Source organism: Bombus bifarius, unplaced genomic scaffold, assembly GCF_011952205.1.
Source record: "Bombus bifarius isolate JDL3187 unplaced genomic scaffold, Bbif_JDL3187 scf7180000008232, whole genome shotgun sequence".
In the NCBI taxonomy this organism is placed as follows: Eukaryota; Metazoa; Arthropoda; class Insecta; order Hymenoptera; family Apidae; genus Bombus; species Bombus bifarius.
This window is the reverse complement of record NW_022884527.1, coordinates 556,320-577,690: the sequence shown is the minus strand read 5'-3', so window position 1 is coordinate 577,690 and position 21,371 is coordinate 556,320. Positions and strand designations below refer to the sequence as shown.

Sequence of the window (21,371 nt, the reverse complement as noted above, 5' to 3'; positions counted from 1 at the left end):
TTCTGCCGTAAACAAATTGGATAAAAAACAGGCGAAGATACCAGTGCTTTTGATATATCAGTATTAAAAGAAGCGAACTCGCAGAGGATTCGGGTGAAGGTGGAAGGGAAGAAATGTTTTCCTTTCACCTCTGTTAGAAGGAGTGGCAGGAATGGCTCGAGAGGCTCGGGGAGTCTTACGGTAGAGGTGGAAACGACCCATGAAAGTAACAGTGCCTTCTCCACCTTCTGCTCAACACTTAGTCTCATACTCCTTGCCCTGGAGAACGGTGCACGCGATTCTTTCAGTGTCCTTCGGTGTCGACGTACAGGTACAAGGTCGCGAGTGCACCGGAAACGTGTACACGGGGAATCGAGAAGTCGTGTCTATGCAAGCATAGTGCGCGATGTGCTCGACCTGACGAATTTCCAACGAAGGCAATCGACAACCGGGGATCGATAATCAAACAACGAAAATGGATTGGGTAAGATCAGATACTCCAATTAATTTTGTTCTGTTTACAAAAACGTAGTTAACATCGAATTAAGTATAAGGATTGACACACAGACGCAAGATCCTGTAAAGATTCTCTAGTCATCTTAAGTACTACAAAGGTGTTATTATTTACACTTTTATCGATCTTTTCCTTTGGCAAAGAGTTCGTTAAAATTTTATATGAGAAAAGACAGGTCTCTTTGAAAAGCCGCTCGAACAATTTAGGTAAAAAATTCAACAAGTAACGGTAGCATAGCACTAAGGAACTTTCTCGTTCCGAGAATGAATGATAATCATGACGTAAAAAAACACCGTGTGAGTGGTTCGATGTTCATCTTCCTATGGCTTTTCGGTCTAGGTTGACCCGATTCTCATCCACGTTTCGACGGTTCGCTGTTGCAAGTTAATAGGCAACGTAGGGTGTTCTCTTGCAAGGAGATGAATCGATAATCAAGAAATATGATTTGGACGTCAGAACTCGGTGCATCAAAAATAAACTTGCGGCACCGCAAAACTTCTTTAGGTCGTTGATCGATATCACTTTCTCCATACTTTATTCAGTAAATTATGACTGGTGCTAAACGTTAGTTTCTCCGAGGAAGAAAACAGCCTAGACCGTTGAAAGAAAGATAAGATAGAGTAGAATGTAGAATCCTGGGGCAATTGTAGGTAGCATCAACGGACAAAATCCTCGTAGAGCGGCGCCGCGCGTTTTCAAAGTTGGGGCTGGGCTGACCGGATTGTTCGAGGGCGAGATCTACATGCATATCAAATACTTGAGAACGATCGTCGGCTTCCTGCCGGTAGAGGAGGGAGAGGAAATCTACCGGTTATTCGAGCCATACCACTGCCTTCAACTGCACACTTCACTTTAAGCCGCCGCGACAAGCAAAGAAGGAGCGAATGCATGTAGCAATTCGAGATTGCAAAACAGTCGAGGTCGTAACAGTTCTCTTTACCCGCTTTACCCAAACCGACCTCCTGCCATCCTATGTACTTGCTCCGAAAATATCATTTTACATACATGCATAAGTACTTAGGTACCTTCTTTTGATCAGAATCGTGCTACTTTCTCACCTATGGCAGAAAAGAAACGTAGCATGTCTAAGCCTCGAGATGAAGAAACAGTTACGCGCGTCCTTGGAAGAGTGATCCATGGCGAATAGGGCCGATCTAAGATTTCTGTAACGTTTACACAACGTGAAATTCGAAATGCTGCAGGCATTTTTCAAGAACCATTAACTAAACCATAGACGGAATCAATCGGAAATAATTGTGCAACCGATTGACGCAACCAAGTGTAAAATGAATAATCTATTCCGTTTAATTAAACGTTATCGCTTTCACGTGGTAGGGAAATCATAAAACGATAGCTAATAGAGCTTAGACGAACTTTTCTTATTCGAAGTAGCTTATAACGTCCTTGGAAAAAATGTCGGCAAAGGAATGTTTCGTTCGCTTACGGACGAACGGACGGAAAAAGCAGACAGTGGACGAAGACTAAAAGCGAGAGAAGAGAAGAAAAGAACGAAAAAAGTACTTGGAGCGTGCAAGGAAGGCCATCTGCTGACCTTTCAGAGACTCGTTCAGCGATCTTTCTTTTCCTTTTAGTCGTCAATTATGACCTGCCTATTTACGGCAGAAAGTAAGCTTTTTTCATCGATAAAGAAATTAAAAAAGGCATGGACACATTTCACGTTAAATCGGGCATCCGATTTTATGATCTTGCTCCGATTTGCATTTTCGATCTCTCCTAACGACGCTAACCGGATTCCACGGATCCCGCATAATTTTCCATGTTTTACGGTCGATTTCTTGCGATTGTAAAATACAGAAAAAGAACGAAGCGAGGAATCGCCGAACCGAATGCGGAACTGAAAATAGTGAAACGAAAGGAAAAACGTAAATGAATAAAGCAAAGAACGAGGACCACCGGGCTCCATTATGTTGCGAATCGTCAGGATTCCCTCTGGTAATTAAGAACGATAAAGAAGATTTAATTAAGGGTACGATCGTACTATTAGTTTCCTGGTAAACAGAGCGAGAGTCCGGTGCCTCGAAGCGAATTCCATGGAAAGTAAAAGTGACCAAACCACGCTAGATTTATCCGCCAGAGACAGATCGACCCGACTCGACTTTACTTTCGACTACATGTTCCATAGGGATGTGAAACAATAAATTACTCTTTCGTTTAAGGCTAACCGATTATAACTTGGATTTTCAAAACCCAACAAGTAGTCTACAGTTTAGAAACGGACGCAACTCGATGCAATTTCCATTATAGCTGATCCCGATCTTCAATTACCACTTGATCAACGTTAAGCGAATCCACGGTTACCATTCTTTCTCAAGATTACTCATAATTGAATCTTACCAAACGATCGTTGCTTCTCCGTGCGATTCGCGATTGCGGCGATAATTGGAAATCTCAGGAACAGAAGGGTATCGGAGCTATAATCGAGCGAGAATTTCATCGCGATATGAGAAACGATATGGAATATAGGATTCAAAATAATTAAAGTCATTGAATATGGTAACCCTCGTTACAATGTCGCACGAATCGTCCGGTAACCTTTGCAACTGGTTTACAGCTACCGGTACTAGATTCTGGATCTTCAAGGTTACGATAAAATTAACTATCTCTCATTTCGTTCTTTCGTCCCTGCGTGCCTGGAATATCGAAAGATCCTCGCGAGCGTGTTTCGCTTTCGACCTTTGTTTCGCTCGATACGAACGTCGTTGACACTTATTTTCTCAACGTGCCTGTTTTCCTAAACTTAGAAGATGGAATTCCCCATCTGCCGGACGAAACATTTCGAGAAGCTAAGCCTTCTACTTTTGCTCGTAGAGCAACGCACGAGAATCCCGGTTCTAAATCTAAACGGACGCGACTCGTTCTACATAATACACGTATCGATTGATTCTCTGAAAAGGTCTCGGTGTTGAGTCATCGACAACAAGTAACGGAATTAAAGCGAAGGGTGAAGTCATCGAAATCGTCTGGACGTCAACGAGCCGTTCAAATGTCACAGGAACTCGAAGCGTGTCCAGTGGCGGTCGTACGGATCGAATGTAAATAAGTTGCTCGTTTGACGATTCGTCGCCAGTTCCATCCAAATAATCGGTTCCGATTGAAACGGTTGCGTAACATTGAACCTCGATAATTGCCACATATTACAGGGTACCGATCGGTGGCCGAATCGATGTAACTTTTGGTCCAAGTAACGCGTTCCTGTCTTTCCTGTATCGATAATTCCTATTACCCGCTGCTTTCACATCGAGTAATAGTCTTTCTTTTTGCATGAGGAATCGAAAGTACCTGCGATTGACATTTCCTGGTAAAAACAATCAAAACTTGCGAATCATCTATGATCGATGAGGTTCGAATTCAGGTCTTTACGGCTATTGCGAGCATTGAAATCACCGGACGGCACCTACAATCTCTTTGCTAAATCTTTGCATAGGTACGAACAGAATCTTGGAATTCAACGAATAACGTTCGAATATAATTACGCTTTTACTTCTAAACAACCAGTTGAAATATCTACATTTTCAAAGTTTGCACAGCGATAACTGATACCAGTCGGAGCTTCCGTGACGATCGGAATCACCGAAATCCTCGCGAATATTTCCGTTCCGGTTATGAAACTTCCCGAATGGAACTCGTCAGTGGAGCAGGTGGTTTTCACGCGTTGCACACCGTATCGTTTGCAGTCGCTAGCCAGAACAATTTCCCGGTTGAAGCGCGCTTGTAGAGCTACGAGTCTGCCGTTCTCGTAGAAAGTTATTTGACATTTAGATAGGTCCGCGGGGAATTTTCGACTCACCCACGTCCATGTTAGCGTGCGGCTATACATACAATTTATTCAATCGCCACTGTTTTCTCTTTGCCACGCGATGTTCCGATTTTAAATCTTCCAACGAGAAATCAAAAATTCTTCTCTTTATTCTCCTTCTCTTTATGGTGTTTGTAAACGAACTGCTTGTGTCGGAAAACGATATCATTTGGCGTTACTCCGTTGAAACGAAGAAGCGGAAAAATCGGGCGCACCCCTGTCGATCGTAATAGTGGAATGCGCGATCGACGACGGTCGTTTCAAGCCTTCTCAGCTTCTTCTCCCGGCCATGCTAATTATTGTTCTATCGTCAGGAATGACGTTACGACGTAACGTTAACGTAACGCGCTCGCTGGCCGAAACGTACGAGAAAGTCGTCGCGGAACGATGTTCTTTCTTTTTGCTTTCTCTTTACGCACTCGTTACGTAACGAGGAGTGGCTCGTTGGGTGTCACGGTCCTGTTCTATTTGCCGGATACGTCGATTTATCCTCGAGGTCTTCGATATAATCGAAATCTCCGCTGTGTGTTGGCAGGTGCGCTGCTCGCTAACGCGACCCCATAACGACTCGCCGTTCATCGATCGATCGATAGCTTCTCTTTCCACGGTTAAAACGTTATCCTTAGTATCTTAGTCGACGTGGGAGTTTTTAATATAGAGCGCATAAACCGCCGGATCTACTTCTAATACCACAATTCGAGACGGAGATCGATCGTAGAGATAGATTGGATGAAAGTTTATAGCGAGTCTTTAACGCTGCGATGATTAACACACTGTAGCCGCGGGCTACATCGAGTAGCGTGTCTACTTATTCTGTTGATAAGTAAATCTATTTAATTCGTTAATTTCGACGGGCCACGCTATTATCGCGTCACGACTTTTAGTATCATATTAAGAGGCTTCTTATGATAAACTTACGCAAGATGCTAATTTCGTCCGTGATTTCGCGTAGAAAAATATGAAAATTGCTCGCGGCTGCCAAGTTCCGTCAAAATTTCACAAGCTGCTCATTCTCGCTTATGTGTAGAGAATATTAATAATTATATTATTATTAAACGAAAGAAGACTGACTCTTGCACGCACGCATCGTGTTTACTCTAGGCATAGATGAAGATAGGTAAGTACGCGGTCAGTTTCACCGTAACACGCGTCACTCATGCTAACTGACCACGAAACCATTTACACGCAGATACAGTTAATTATTCGTGCTCCGTAGGCACATCGAATAACAAATTATTAATGCGCCGCATCGCTTTTCCGTTACAGGAGAACCGAACAGTGTCGCTGCTACTTTGCTTAAGCATTCTGCTTGCGACGATTCACAACGGTGAGTATCTCCGAAAGGAACTTGTACTTGGAGAAGTAGTTTCGTGTCTCCGAGTCGATGGCGGAAAGCAAGACGTGCGATAGCTAAATTCCACGTTGACTTGTAATTTTCCGCAAGTTGAGAAACAGCCCGCGAATCGACACTACGAGTTTATCCTATAAGAGTGATTAATTAGTAACGATAATTATCGTCGCGATCTTTTCATCTATCGTTGCGAACGAATGACTGAAAGACTATGATACAGTAAGAATAAAACTTGCGCTTGTTCCTATCGAAATAAAAAATTGGGTCGACAAGGTTGGAACGACGAATAGCCCATTTACTTTGTGACCGAGTCTCTGATCTCTCTCCTGTAATTTCTCTAGCATAACCGGTGCAGCACGTGGGGATCGGTGCACGCACGCGGGTGCAGTTTCACTGAACTCGCCAGATCTCGACCAGTGAAACGTATGCACCTTCTCGGAGAAAACGATCGAAGCAAAAACGGGGCCCCATTCGAGGTGTAGTCGATATGTATAGGGAAAGGGGCAATAAACCTCGAAAGTATGAACATTGTAGGCATAAAACCGTCGGGATATTTAATGCGATCGTTCTCGCCAAATTTCTACCCCGTGTTTCGTAATCGATACGATAATCGTTGCCCGATTTGCAGGAAAAAACTTATAGTCGACGTGTCGGATAATTTCGATAAAGAAATACGATAAAGATACGATCGCGATCTATCGCGTACGTATATCGCGTATTACGGTAGAACTCCATTTATCTGATCTTGTCGGTAGACAAACAGTTTACACAATTAGAATTCGTATGATAGCAGCTCATCGATTTTCCTGCTATTATTTTTCGTCCACGTAATAGAAGCTCATGTTCAGATAAATGAATTTAATCGGTAAACGTTCACTTAATCGGGCATTAACGAAAATCTCGTTGCGATAAATGAAGATGTACAGAAGGAAGAACACTCGCAAAATTCCTCGCGTCGCGAGATTGCCAATGCTACTTCGCACAGCTATAGAACGTAACGTAGTTTCTAACGACGAGATCAACTGCTTCGGATCATTAAGTATACCGGACACTGTACGTATCCTGTAGACCTAACGACCACTAACTTCTTTTCGATCGTAGGACGTCGTACTTAGGCGACAATGCTCGTTCAAACATCGATAATCAGGATCAGAAATAAGAAACAGAGCGTTTTAGCGGTCTCGGTAGCAGGTAGACAGCGTGTTTGATACAGCTGCGGTAGGAATTCCAGATTTGCGGGTAACACCGCGTGTCTCGAGCCTCTTACCAATATTATCTCCGGTATTATGCGCTGCGCTTAACTCCATTACCGTCTCTGTAACGTTCATATAACGCGAAACTATTGCCAGCGTGTAGGAATGAAACAGAATCTCGGACGCTTTCTGTATCGCTGTCGATCTTTGCCCCGGGTGTAGTTCCTATTCCTTGCTCGATTATCATTATCCTGTCAGTCGTGACACAAACACGAATGCAAGCACAATTCCGCTTTGTGCGAAGCGTGCGAATCGAGGAAAACGATCGTGGAAACTATATAAAATTCTACTTTTACTTACGTATTGCTAGTATATTGCTAGTGAAAATCGAAAACGAAAACAAACTTTCCAATTCGGTGTATAGAATTTCATGTTAGAAAACTCCTGGTAATAACCGAAGACCGGTAGCGACTGAAATGCAGTTGAACAGTGCGTTATCAGTGATCGATGGAACAAAATCATTGACCGAGTTGACGAGTCTCTGTGCCACGTGGGTGGTCAGGGTCAGGTACGATCTTGATTCTGGTCTCGATTTTTACATTCTTTCTGAACGGCCTCGATTCGTGCGCGATCAGTGAAAGCATCGAGGATAATTCCCGATCGAAAGCGAGTACCGACAACGGTTCGTCAAGGCGACTGCAAATCGGGTTATCAATGAAGGAAACGTGTGAAAATAAAAGAGAAATCGCGACGCACCAGTCACCGTGTTTCTCACTAACTATCTACGAGTATATACGTATAATCCTAAATTACGAACACGATGAGCGATCACTGATGACCGGGCTAATGTAAGTACTTGTGCATAAGCATTAACGAACAGTTTGCAATTATCGGCAAACGGTAATTTTCTTCTCGTTAAACGGGTAAAAAGCGATAAAAGTAGCAAGTACGACAGATTTTATTATATAGATTCGCGTCAGAAAGGCAATTCGTTTGTGTTAACGCGAGATTACAGGCATGAAAATTCGTGGCGTATGCGATTCGCGGATCTGTTTCTCGCTCGACAAATGAAAGTTCAATCGCGTTTCAATTTCTCCGCAAAGTTTCTCTGTCGACCACTCGTGCTTGTCTTTCTATGAAAGAGTTACGCTAGCTAAAGCACCTGTACAAAACGAAATTAACAAAGGAATACTCGGTCTAACGTAGGTAACGCCGAACGCAAGATCGTATGCTATTATACAAACTGGTCGATCTATCGACCAGGCACTGCCAAGTTCTCACCGCAAAACATCAATCCGTATTTATGCACCCATCTAATCTACGCTTTCGGTGGTTTCACCAAGGACAATGCCTTGAAGCCTTTCGACAAATACCAAGACATCGAGAAAGGTATGACAAACAAAGAGAGGGAAAGAGAGAGAGAGAGAGGACGAGAAACCAGATTCGTCCGGACACGAAAAAAATTGCATCGATTAACCTTGCGCAACTTTTAAAGGTGGATACGCCAAGTTCACTGGCTTAAAAACATACAACAAGAACTTGAAAACCCTGTTGGCTATCGGAGGTTGGAACGAAGGTTCCAGTAGGTTTTCTCCGATGGTTGCCGACCCTGACAGAAGACGAGAATTCGTCAAGAACGCCATAAAGTTCCTTCGAAAGAATCACTTTGACGGTCTCGATCTCGACTGGGAATATCCAGCTTTTAGGGACGGTGGAAAGCCTCGGGACAAAGACAACTATGCCAGCTTGGTGCAGGTAAAGTAACAAAAATTAATATCTCACCGATCTAGCTAACTGTATGTTATTAACGCATTATGCTTCTCCCGAAACCATTCATATTTGATTACAAAGGAACTGAGAGAGGAGTTTGAGAGGGAGTCTTCAAAGACCGGAAGACCGAGACTTTTACTAACGTTGGCGATGCCAGCTGGTATCGAGTACATCGACAAAGGCTACGATATTCCTAGATTAAACGAATACTTGGATTTCATCAATCTTTTATCGTATGACTACCATTCGTCTTACGAACCAGCCGTCGATCATCACTCTCCTCTGTATCCTCTGGAAGAGGACAACGAATACAATTACGACACCGAGTTAACGATCGTAAGACTTTGGCAGTATGAATCGGTGTGTGGAATCTCGTAAACGCTAACGCTAGCGATAACGTTTCCAGGATTACACTGTGAACTATCTGCTGAAAAAGGGTGCCTCTCCGGGCAAGATAATCCTAGGAATTCCAACGTACGGCCGATCCTACACGCTTTTCAACGAGGATGCCACTGATCTGGGTTCACCGGCCGATGGTCCAGGAGTCGAAGGCGACGCGACCCGCGAGAAAGGCTACCTCGCTTACTACGAAGTTAGCTTTTGCCGTTTATCATCGGGATATTAATTTTAAGACCAAATAATACGATACCGCTTCCACAGATTTGCGAGAGCCTAGCGCAATCGGACGAGTGGCAGGTGGTTCAGCCAAATGCAAAAGCTATGGGTCCTTATGCGTACAAAGGAGACCAATGGGTAGGTTACGACGACGAAGATATAGTCAAGTTAAAAGCCAAATACGCGAACGAGAAGAACTTGGGGGGAATTATGTTTTGGACGATCGACAACGACGATTTCCGGGGCAAATGTCACGATCGTCCGTATCCTCTGATCGAAGCGGCTAAAGAGATGCTCTTGACAGACAGCTCGTAAGTACACCGAGTCGACGAATCGCTGCTTTACAGTTTCAACGACACCGATAGCGATGCTTCCTTTGAAACTTCAGGAATACCGTTCAGAAGTCAAAAACAGTGGACAATCGTAAGAAACCCAGAGCCCAAGGTGTTCAGAGCAATACCGTAAGAAGAAAAGGTGGTAGACGAAGCACCACGACTGCAGCGCCTGCCCCGAAGATCCGAGCGTCCTCCTCGAGACCAAAGTATCGGACGTTTTCGCGTCCTAAAACCAGCGAAGAGGAAGAGGAGGATCAACGAGTCGACAGACGATCGTACGACCCATCCTCCGACGAAGAGGATAGCTCCGAGAGAGGAAACACGGTTAAGACCGCAAACAAAAACGAAAGACCGAGCAACAAGAATAAAAGGAGATCGTCGAAAGATCGATCGAATTCCAATCGGAATCGTAGAAAGCAAGCTCGCCGCAAAGAAGAAACCAACAGCAACTCGAACGAAAGATCGTTGAGTAATAAACTGACTACTCCGGAACCGCCAACGACACCCGATCCCGGGACAGGTAACTTAGCCGCGATATTTCGCAAACGCCACACCGCAGAAATATTAACTTTTTATTTTCGATAGATTTCAAGTGCGAAGACGAAGGATTCTTCCCGCATCCCCGAGATTGCAAGAAATATTTCTGGTGTTTGGAGAGCGGCCCAGGAGGTCTTGGCGTAGTAGCGCACCAGTTTACGTGTCCTTCTGGTAATTCGATCGCAATCATCCGAAAATCCGTTTCAGAGATCGTCTACTCGTTCTAAAAATGATTCTCCTTCGATCGCACAGGTTTGGTGTTTAACAAGGCAGCCGATTCCTGCGATTATCCGCGCAACGTTGTATGTCCCAAATCGAAAACGTCTCAGTCGTCCGCGTCGACGACCAGAGCGCCGATAACCGCTGCCACCAGCCGTACCACTTATCTCTATAGCACTACGCGTCGACCATCCCCCGAAAAACCAGACACGGAGGAAGAGTACGAGTACTACGACGAGGACGACGACGAAGTCGAAGAGGAGGATGAAGAAGAGGGAGAGGAAGAAGAGCCTAAAACGACTACCACTCCGAAAGCGCTTTTGTATAAAACGATTACCAGAAACAAGCCTAGTACGACTACGACTACGAGTACGACAGAAGCGCCTACGACCACCTCGAAGGTTGGGAAAAATGAGCCTGAGATTACCAATATTGAGGACGAAGAGGATCCTAGGGTTATCAAAGAGCTAATAATGCTGATCAAGAAAGCAGGTGGTATAGAGCAACTAGAAAAGCAGCTGTTACTTCAAGACAAGAATGCTGACAACAGTGCGAATTCTGGCAGCGTAAACGCTACTCCTGCTACGATAAGTCGCACTTTGTACGAACGTGTACTGAATCGACAAGCTGCTAAAGTTACAAATAAGCAACGTACTTCTACGAATACAAATTACGCGAATGGGCCAGGAAGTGCGCAGTTTGAGGGATTGGACGAGGTTCCGGAAGTGAAGAGTTTGAGGCGCTCGCAAAAACCGCAATACGTGACCATCGAGAGACCAAAGTACGTGATATCGCACGTTCTGATGTTTCATTCGTTGCGTAACTATAACGTTTCGTTCGTTTCGTTCCCTTGATACAGGCCGTCTACGAAGGAACCGCCGATCGAAGACGAGCAACTCGACGAAGAAGAAGATCTCGATGAAGATAACACGGATGTAGCTTCATCCGAGGAACAGACTATTAGCAATCCTTTCTTAGCTAGCTCGACGCAGAGAGCGACGCCTAATTATATCAACATCAGACGCGCTCGACCTTCCACCTCAAGGTAAGTGAAAGAGAATAGACGCAGGAGGACGATGTTGTTCTTGTAAACGTTGCAATGGAAATCCCTCAGATACGAGAACGACGTTGAGGAGAAAAATAAGAACACGGAAGAAGAGGCGCCTATTCCCAGCCGACGCCGGCGTCCCAGCGTGTTTCCCAAGTAAGTTCGCGTTTAATTCAAAATCGCTGTTTGCCAAAAGTAAAAAGAATACAATTTCGAAAAGCGAATAACTTGCTTCTTTCGATTATAGAAATACCGAGACGAGTTCTTCCGAAAATACCAGAGATCAGGAATCTCGTTCATCCGCAAACGAAGAAAGTCCACAGACAACTAAATCCAGGTTTCTATACCTAAAACAATCTCCGCCATTTAGTAAACTTCAAGCGACTGTTATCTAATTATTTAAATATTCTTTAGGTATGTTAGCGTTCAAAGATTCAGAAGCACGACTTCACATTCTACGGAGGTTGTTTCGCAAGTGGCATCCACTAGCCAAGAACCAATTACGGAATCGGTCTCGAGCGAAGCGACCGAAATCGATCAAAAGGTGGATACCACCACCGCGACGAGTCCAGTGATCAACATTTTACCTTCGATTGGCTTATCTTCGACACCGAACGATATCCTCGTCGAGTCGGAAACGGAAAAACCGATTCCGACAACGACTCCAGAGGCTAGCTCGACTACCACCGAATCTGTGAAACTCGTCGAGGATTCGGCTACGGAAATCCTCCTAACTACGGCACCAGCGAACTTGTCTACGTTGTCGGTTCCAAATACAAGGATCAACACCGCATCGGTATCTCAGCCAAGGCCTTTTAGCTTTAACCGAAGAAATAGACCTACGACCGAGCCTACCACCACTCCGTTGCCACCGTCCAACGATCAGACGAGGTCCAAGGTGAGTATATCGTCGCGAAACCAAACGCGCTCGTCCTTTTTGGTAGGACGAGATCGATTAAGACCGAGGCAGGAGAACGCCGGTCGAAACGAGCCGACCACTGAGAACGAGCAAATCGAATCTTCTCGCGGCGGCGTTGTCAAAGAGACAGCTCACACTCGTGGAAGGTCGAAAAGCAGAGGAGTGAGTAGATACACGCCGCCGACCTTCAGAGTTAGAAACGAAGATTCGTCCAACTCCGTAGTTAGAGAACGCATTCGAACTACGGAACCTCCTGTTAGCACGGCCATTGCCACGGATGCTTCGAGAACGCGGTTCCGCCGGCCAATTGCTAAAACCACCACCGAATCCACCAAAGCTAACGAACTCGAGGACAGTCCTATCGTTAGGATCGCCCAAGGTTATCCCAGAAGGAGCTTATCTTCGAGATCGAAAAACACGGTTAAGGACGAGATAGATAACGATAAAATCACCAACATCAAGGTATTCAAAAAGCCGACTGCATTGAACAGAGACGTGTACGCCAGGACAAGATATACGAGGAAAAGAAACAACGTAGAAATTGGTGAGTTCAAAAAGGAGACGGAAGAAAAAACAAGCGAAGCCGCGCCAGATTTCTTCTATTCTTCGACATCTACTACAACAACGGACTCGATCGTCGATCGTTCTTTGAACGACACCACCATACCCATAATTGTAACTACGACCGAACGACCGATCGTGAATTCCATAGACGAAACCGATAAAGTTTTATCTCCAACGACGATATCACCGGAAACGCAAGAAACTACGATTACTGGTTTAGATACCGAGACGAACACCGTCGAAGCTGTTCGTACCACGGAATTGACAATAGAGAACGAAGTGAACACGGAGACGGACGATCGAGTCGATCCTAGCGAAGGGCTCGATCAAGTCCTTACAACGACCGACAGTGTTATCAAACTGCAAGATTTTGAACCAAACGTGATCATCGTCCTTCCTGCGAACAATACCGAAACGGTTAACGAAGAGAATATAAACTTTGCTGTTCCGAGGCGCAGAAAAGTTTTGCTAAGAAGACGGCCCGTTACATCGAGCACAACAGCTACATCGCAAGCAGAACAAGAAGAAAATAAATTACTTCCCCGTAGGAGGAAAGTGATCAAGCGTGTTCGGCCGGTTCAAAGCACGGTATCCACGGTAGATGCTGATTCTTCCACGGAAAAGGATCAAATTTTGCTTAGATTTCGATCTACGACTCCTAGAGAAGATGCGACGAGTACGATCGTTGCTGAAACGTCGGACGTTTCGACGGAAAATTTCGGTTTGTCAACGACCGAAACTGTGACGGCAGAAACGATCGACTTGGATATAACCGATGGTTTCACAGGAGTCACTTTGGAAACGTCGACTGCAGAAACTGCGATCAGTGACACTGGTTTCTCCGAATCCGATGTCGTTACGATGGCCTCGACGATAATTGATAATGTTACCGCCGTTGCGGTCGATTCCACGACAAGCAAGGAGGAGTGGACAGGGGGAACCGGTGCAACGGAATCAACCACGTCATCGAATTTCTTAATTAATTTCACCGACGCGAATGATATTTCGGATGAAACGTTACCATCGAGGAACGAACTCGACGCCCTGCCAACCACTATTTCGCAGCTCACTACACCTTCCGCGGCTTTCCAATCCAACCGTAGGTTAGAGACATACAATAGAACGTACTATTTAGACTCCAGATACGTGAGAAAGAAATTTGTAAGCAGGCGGCCAGTTGCTTCTTCTTCTTCTTCGGAAAATGTCACCAACAATTGGTATCCAAATATAGAAACTTCGTCCCACGTGCCTTTAACTAGCGAGAGAAACGAAGTGGGTCTGTCGAAACGTAGAAAGAGCCTGTTCGTTCGTCGTAGACCGGTCTCCTCTACAACCGCGAGAACAACGGGATTTATCGAAGAAGATTTCATAGATGAGAATAAATTCGGGGACGAGAAGGAATTGCAGTTGGAAGTGCAACGTAATGTCGAAAACGCTACTCCAAGAATCAATCGAGCCTACGATGAAACCTTCTACCCTATTACTCCATCCGCCGCAAGGGAATCGGAAGAATTCTGGAACCGCTACACTACTCCATCGACCAGTGAAAGACGTTCTCCGTTTCCGGTAACTGTACAAAGCGAAACGACACTCGATAAAAGCTCCGCAAACGTCGACGAATCCTCAGAAAACGAAGAAAGCCATCGATCGGTATCCTTTAATAATCGTTCACCAGAGATTCGCCCTCGTTATAGAGTCCCAGAATCACTGAAGAAAACGGCGAGCGTGGAGGGTCTTTATTCTCTCGATTCGTTACCAGAGGAATCCGGAGAATCGAACAATCACAAGTCTAGATATCAGAACTTTCGTCAACCGAGGACGCGTTACAAATATCGAGAGATAACGAGGAATCAGCGAGAAGAGAACGAAGAATCGCTTGCAGATGCTACGCATTCGCCCAGCTTCGACTCCTCGACGCAGGTGAGAACGCGTTTCTACGCGAGACGTCCAGTGTCCAGCACAGAACCACCGGTCACGGAGACTCTGATTCCAGCGAAGAAATTCGACTACGTGGCGGATGCTTATAGAAGGCAACAATCTTTACGAACGACACCGCGTAATCAGAACGAAGAGGCAGATTCGACTACTTGGACGAGTTTGAACGAGGAACGAGCGGAGGTTCAGAACTTCGTAGATGGAGATTACGTGACTACGCCTTCTTCGCAACCGCTGGTGACGCGATTGGTCACATCCGTCGAGGAATCGGCCACCACGGAAAGACAAAAGATTCTGATAAAAACGAAATACTCTTCGTTAACGTCGAACACGAAGATTCCCCTTCAGACTACGATCGCTCGATTGGAACATCCTGCTACTACAGCCTCCCCGATCTCCGATACGCTGGAAAGATCTACGGATTCCCTGGATGAATCGGAAGGGAACGAGGACGAATCGGTGAATGAGATTCGCCAGGGCCAAGTCGAAAGATCCACGTTGCCCATAGAGGGTGAATTTCTTTATCAGGCACGATTCACCACGGAATCTCATGAATCGTCCACGATCGAGATCGAATCGGTGTTCAACAATTTGATCGGCAGTAGGGACTCCACCAAGTAATAAAACGCGTCTTCTCGAATCGTTCATCGATAATGTATATATATATATAGACACGATTATCCTTATCATGTATCATGAAAAATTCACAAGATATCTAACGATCTACGAGTCAAAAAATAGGTGAAAGTTCTCTCCTCTTCTGTCCTTCGTCGAATCACTGTCAACTAGTTTCCCCGATCTTGAATACCGGAACAAAGCTGCCAGGATAATCGAATCAATGATCGTCAGACCTCTATAGCTGACAACCAGAAAATCAGCATAGAATCACCGATATCAGCGCAGAGGATCGTCCACTTTCTTTACCTTCTCTCTCTTCTCGTTTAAGACAAAAAGAGATTGCCCCGAGAATGCTGAAAAGAGAGAGATCGAAGAGAAAGGTTTCGGAAGATCGTCATTAAGCGTGCTACCCTCTTCTAATTTTCAGGTCGCCAGCTCGGAAGTCAATAGACTACCAACCCTCAAGGAACTAATTGGTTATCAAACGAACGAACACGCCAGCAGTCCGTCACCCATATTCTTGAGCTTGTTTCCTCTTAAAGCGAAGGACGAAGAGATTTTATCGCATGAAAAAAACACGAACCGCATTCTCGAGGGAACAAGTGTTCGGAATGATACAATTTTCAATGCAGAACCAACAACTTTAATGCCAAATAAGCATGATCAAAAGGAAGAGACAGGCTACGCGATACAAAATGATTTAGATTTATCCGTGGATAGTATAGACACGTATTACGTTGAGGATAATATCGACGAAAACGATATTTCGTTGACTAACAAGAAGAGGATCGATCGACAGGATTCGTCAACGACTGCCACCCTAAAACCTACCACTATGCGTGGTATTCCTTTAGTTGATTTAATGCAAAGCCAAGTCCCCCGTGGTTTTTATGTTACTAGAAGCGAAACGGAAAATCCGATACCAGAACAAGTAAAGAACGACGAATCAACCACCGAGTGGACAACATTGTCGATAGAAAGCAAAGAAAATGTTTCTTCCAAGATCGCTAACGAAATCGAACAACCCAATGCAGGTAGAACGATTGTTACCGATTTTAACCATAATGATAGCGAAGAAAATTCCAAATCTTCGACCCAAGTTATTACAACTTTAAAGCCCGATTTTTTCACGAAAAGTAACGAAGTTAAAGACAGAGACGAAAGTATAGCACCATCGACGAATCGAGTGCAAACAGAAAAAGATATAGATCTCTTTACGGAGATACCAAGTTTGGAAACAAATGCAGCACCTTCGATATCTATACCCGTAATTTCTCCGACCGATTCACCTGTTACATTTACTTCTCTATCCTCTAATGAACCCGAGTCTATTGTTTCTACAACCAGTGAATCCTTGACTAATGACGACGCTACCCTGTCTATTAAAAATACTGACTCCACTTCAACCTCTGTAACCGAAGTACAATCTAATTTCACGACTAAAACAAACATCTTAGAATCCGTAACAGAAACAGGGTTATTATATATAGAAAATGGAACGCATGCTGCACATTTGCAAGAGAATTATTCGACAGACGAAAAGGTCAGTAGCAGCCAACAAACTGGCGAAGTTAGAAGAAACGTGGTGAAGGATGGCGAAGAATCGAAGTTGAGTTCATCGTTGTCAACCACGACGCGTCCTTCTACTCAATCCGAAAGGTCGGCGAATAAATTTAATCGCCGCCGACAAAGGATCGAATTTAATCCTAATTACGAGTTTGGACGTAAATCTCAGGACGGTAGGCAGGATCATCGTTATGTAAGCCCATCGAACGAAGATCAAAAGGATTCGATAAAAGAAACAAGAAGAACGCAACATCCTCGTCGTAGAGTTATTAGTTACAGAGGGCGGCACCGCAGACCTTTTGTTACTGGTACAGCTGTGAACGACTCGCTTGCCTCCAATACAACCACTCGTACGACTAATCGTACGGTCAACGACGATGATAAACTGAAAGTAACGAAGAAATCAGCTAAGGAGGAATCCGAGCAAATCGAAGCGATAACTGGCTCCACGAAAAGAACGAAAGCGGGTAATTCTGTAGAAAATCGAAATGATGGAGAAAACGCGAACAAGGAAGAGACAAGCGTGGAAAAGAAGGTTGTGCCAAAGGCAAATCTTACCGGAAAAGAAGCTGTCTCCAAAGAAGAACGTCTTCGGATCGAGGAAAATATCGGTCGATCCGAGTCTGAGGTCAGTTTAGACTTTAAATTTCCTACACTTGCGACTTGCGATGACATAAAAAAAGAAGTATAACAATTTCTTTACAATATGTAATTCTAACTCAGACGCTATCGCTCGCTGTCCCTCTCCCTCCCTTTCTCTCTCTTTACATCTAACTAAACAAAGTGGAATACGCAACATTCACGAACCGTAAATAAAAACGACAAAACCGATCAGACCTCCTTGTAGTTTATCCAGACATCCGGACGAAAAAAGAACAAAGCTACTCGTCGATGACTTTAAAAGCATACGACAAAGCTCAGATCGATCGCGGCATTCATTTCACGCCATAACGAAAGAAAGGAGTTGATCCGATTCTTCGGTGACAACGATTAACGAAAAAAATCGTATAACAGCAGGAGGAAAAGTATTTCAGAAGGGATCACTATCTACGGAAGAAATTCATCGAGCATCTTTTCTGCCATCTTCGCCATAATCTTCACCTACCACTGATTTTACTCTACCCTCAAATCAATTAACACTTTTTTCTTCTACGAGGCGTGTGTCGCATATTTTAGGGCGCCTTCGTTACGCTTATTTTGTTTCATCTTACGATGTATTTTAACCCTTTGTGCTTTGCTCCTTTTACATATATGTATATTTACCGCGAACTCGACGATTATGAAACTTTCTCTATAACCTTTGTTCATTGATGCTTGTGAAATGGCAGTAAAATGTCAACAGTGCAAAGGGTTAATGCTTAGCTACGAAATTCAGCAATTTAACACAAGAATGAAGTGCCATTGTTGTCTCGCGCGCTTATCCTCTAATTATTCTTAGCTCCTCTTCTCTCATGCATCGTTTCAGTGCTTTTTAGCCCTGAATACGATTATTCAAAATAAAACGGCCAACATGTCAATCGGTATAAGTCTTACGATGTGAAACTGAAGCGCAAAAATTACAAACGTTTAGGTAAAGGATCCTACGCTCTTGATACCTCACTGAGATTCGTTACAACGCGCTATCTACGAACAATTAATAAGATACGACATATTTTGAATTTGTATTATTCGCGTCATAAAATTCGAGGCATCTTGTGTTTCTGTTATCTCCTATCGAGGTAATGTTTCACTAATCAAATTTCATTAATCGGTTATAAAAAAAAATCGTTCACGAACTCGTTCTCGACATATTAAATACTTCGTAACATCAGCTTCTTGTTGATAACTTATACCAATTGACCGTCGACTAATATTTTTTGATTGACCGATGAGAAAATTCTACTTACCGTTCTAACGAACCTAAACAAAATACAATCTGCGTATGCTCTACGAACAGGTGAATTCCTCGAAGAGTACGGTAACATCTCGTACACCAGGAAATTTGCCATCAACCAGGTTGAGGAAACCCACTACATTCAATTTGGCGACATTGCAAAGCAAAACTTCCAACACATTCGCGAATCATCGAAAAACTCATTCGAACGACGGAAAGTCTCAAACTCTTACTAACGAAAAACTCGGTAAGTGATGATACGATAATATAAAATCTACACATAACCATGATACTCTACAACTCGAAACTCTGTAACGTGATCACGCCGCGTCCCGCCAATTATTGCGAAGCACAACGCCGCGTCGACCAGGTATCGTACTATTAGAAACGCGTGCGTTTGTGTAAACAATTGTGTGCGCGACATGTTTGAAATTCAAATCTCCTTTAATCGATGCTCTCCGTTAATCAAATAAAATAAAAAGTTTTCGAAGAATATATTATTAAATAATTGTAGAAACAATTTACAGACACGTTTCTATATTGTGTTTTAGATGCCGTGGATGAAAGAACAGAAACACCGAAATCTGAAAAAGATATCGATCAAAGTAGTAGAGCACAAGAATTCGCGGTGACTTTGGCAGATCCACCGTCTCCACAAACATCAGCTACGGGTACACTCAACTTGTTAAATCCTCCACCATCAGATTTCTTAATTTATATAAACTAAAATGTTAAGTCGCATATTTCACTCTTGTTCATGGATCACTTGGGACATAATTTCTCATTGCACTGCAATTTTCGACTTATATTTTCTCATACTCTTCGAATCAATCGATGAGGACGATACTTTTCCATTTACTTACTTCTAATTCGTGTACTTCTTCCATTCTGATACTCAAACACTATAAAACCTTTAAGGAGCCGAGGTTACCATCAAGAACTAATCACATTTTATTCTTATTGAAGATGTACTTCATTGTTGGGGGTCTAATGGAAGCTAATCAACATCTTTTGAGAACTCTACCTCGTCGACTTCATAATCGTTCACCTGTTTTGCTAATATTTTTGTCCTTTCCATACATTTCTACTCTATTATAATTGCAATCATGTTCTTCACCTTTTCCATCACCGTCTGTATCAACGCCCAATATGAATACTAATGCAATTATAACTTTTACGCACATTGATACTCTTTCCCTTTTTGCCTGTATCCTTACGTGTGCAGGCACATCTCGTTCTTCACGCTGGATAAATCATATGCGTGCTGATGCATCTTTTATGTTCTTCCATGGGTGCTAACGGGATTCTTCTAGTCTCTTTTGTTTTTGGAGATCGAATAACTAATAGAGTTACACAATCAGGTCGAACACCGTTAAGGAACGGTCTGAGGCGCAAAATAAGCACTACGGTTGCACCTAGAACGGACGCGACAACAAGCAGGGCTACCCTCAGATTCACCCCGAGTCTCAGAGATCGACAAAAGTCAAAGACGAAGGATAAAACTCTACAAAATGTAACGACAAGACCTAGGCGACCGCCTGTTATCGACTACGATTATTACGAGGACGAGGAGGAATCGGTGGTTGGAAAATCTACTTTCAACGGAAAACTCTTCCTCACCAGCAAAGGAACCTTCCGATGTCTGGATCAAGGCAATTTCCCACACCCCGACTCTTGCAAAAAATTTATTACTTGCGCCAGAATGGTGAACGGTCAGGTAATCGGAGCTGAGTACACTTGTCCCGATAAACTATCCTTTGATCCGGTCGGTGGTATTTGCAATTGGTCAGCCGGACTTGGCTGCAAAGAATAATTTCTCCTAAATCATTAATTAAACGATGTCTTAAAAGTCGCATAGATCAGACATAAAGTAATTTTTAATTCATATTTAAACTAAATCATGACCAATTCATTATACAACGAACAAGAAAGATTCGGCTGAATTTTTACAAACGCATGTAGCCATATCTAACGGAAACGAAGCGTGGTGATATTATAGTTAAAAATTTGTCTGTAAATATTATAGTTATTGTATATACATAGATCTAGTTTACTTTATTGCATGGCGTATCGATGAAATAACTTAAGCGTTAGTACATGTAGTACCGAGAAACTTAATAAAGTGTATCTTTGTAAAATACATGTACTTGTAAAACTCTTTGCACTCGATCAAAAACGTTGAATCGGAATTACATATATAATAAGTTTTACGTTTGGAATAAAAGCATTCATTTTTAACCACACTGTTAGAAATTTTTATTTAAATAGCCTTTGTTATATCGCCCACTTGATATGACGCATATTAGGATACGTTAAAAATAACTACCCAATCTTGTCGCTTTATTTTTGATATAAAACTTGAACGGTCTTCTCTCTCTCTCTATCTCTCTTTCTATCTCTCTCTCTCTCTCTTTCGCTCTCTTTCTCTCCCTCTCTTTCTCTCTTTAAAGACCATTTTTTATTTTCTCATAGTTTGATTTTACAATGCTTTTTGTTATTAAACTAGCTGAGGAAGATG

General features: G+C 43.4%; 2 protein-coding genes across 3 annotated transcripts in view; one reads left to right on the top strand and one right to left on the bottom strand.

Moving 5' to 3' along the window:
- The window catches only part of LOC117211366 (prohormone-1), a 60,749-nt gene extending 41,860 nt beyond the window's left edge, over positions 1-18,889 (bottom strand). Inside the window, exon 1 of the mRNA XM_033455151.1 lies at positions 18,867-18,889. The gene's annotated coding sequence lies outside the window, so the exon portion shown is untranslated. The remainder of the gene's footprint in view (positions 1-18,866) is intronic.
- LOC117211348 (mucin-5AC) lies at positions 346-21,018 on the top strand. Of its 2 annotated transcripts, XM_033455115.1 has the most exons (18): positions 346-463; positions 5,577-5,637; positions 8,061-8,243; positions 8,350-8,609; positions 8,706-8,960; positions 9,031-9,216; positions 9,285-9,550; positions 9,628-10,094; positions 10,160-10,282; positions 10,364-11,111; positions 11,190-11,375; positions 11,445-11,534; positions 11,626-11,715; positions 11,793-12,276; positions 15,842-17,608; positions 18,917-19,100; positions 19,405-19,524; positions 20,215-21,018. In XM_033455115.1, the coding sequence occupies exons 1-18, from the start codon at positions 455-457 to the stop codon at positions 20,664-20,666; spliced, it is 5,931 nt and encodes a 1,976-aa protein (XP_033311006.1). In that variant the 5' UTR covers positions 346-454; the 3' UTR covers positions 20,667-21,018. The 2 variants fall into 2 exon arrangements, with proteins under 2 accessions (XP_033311006.1, XP_033311005.1); XM_033455114.1 differs by lacking the exons at positions 18,917-19,100; positions 19,405-19,524; positions 20,215-21,018 and having other exon boundaries at positions 11,793-15,854.
- The last annotated feature ends 353 nt before the right edge of the window (positions 21,019-21,371 follow it).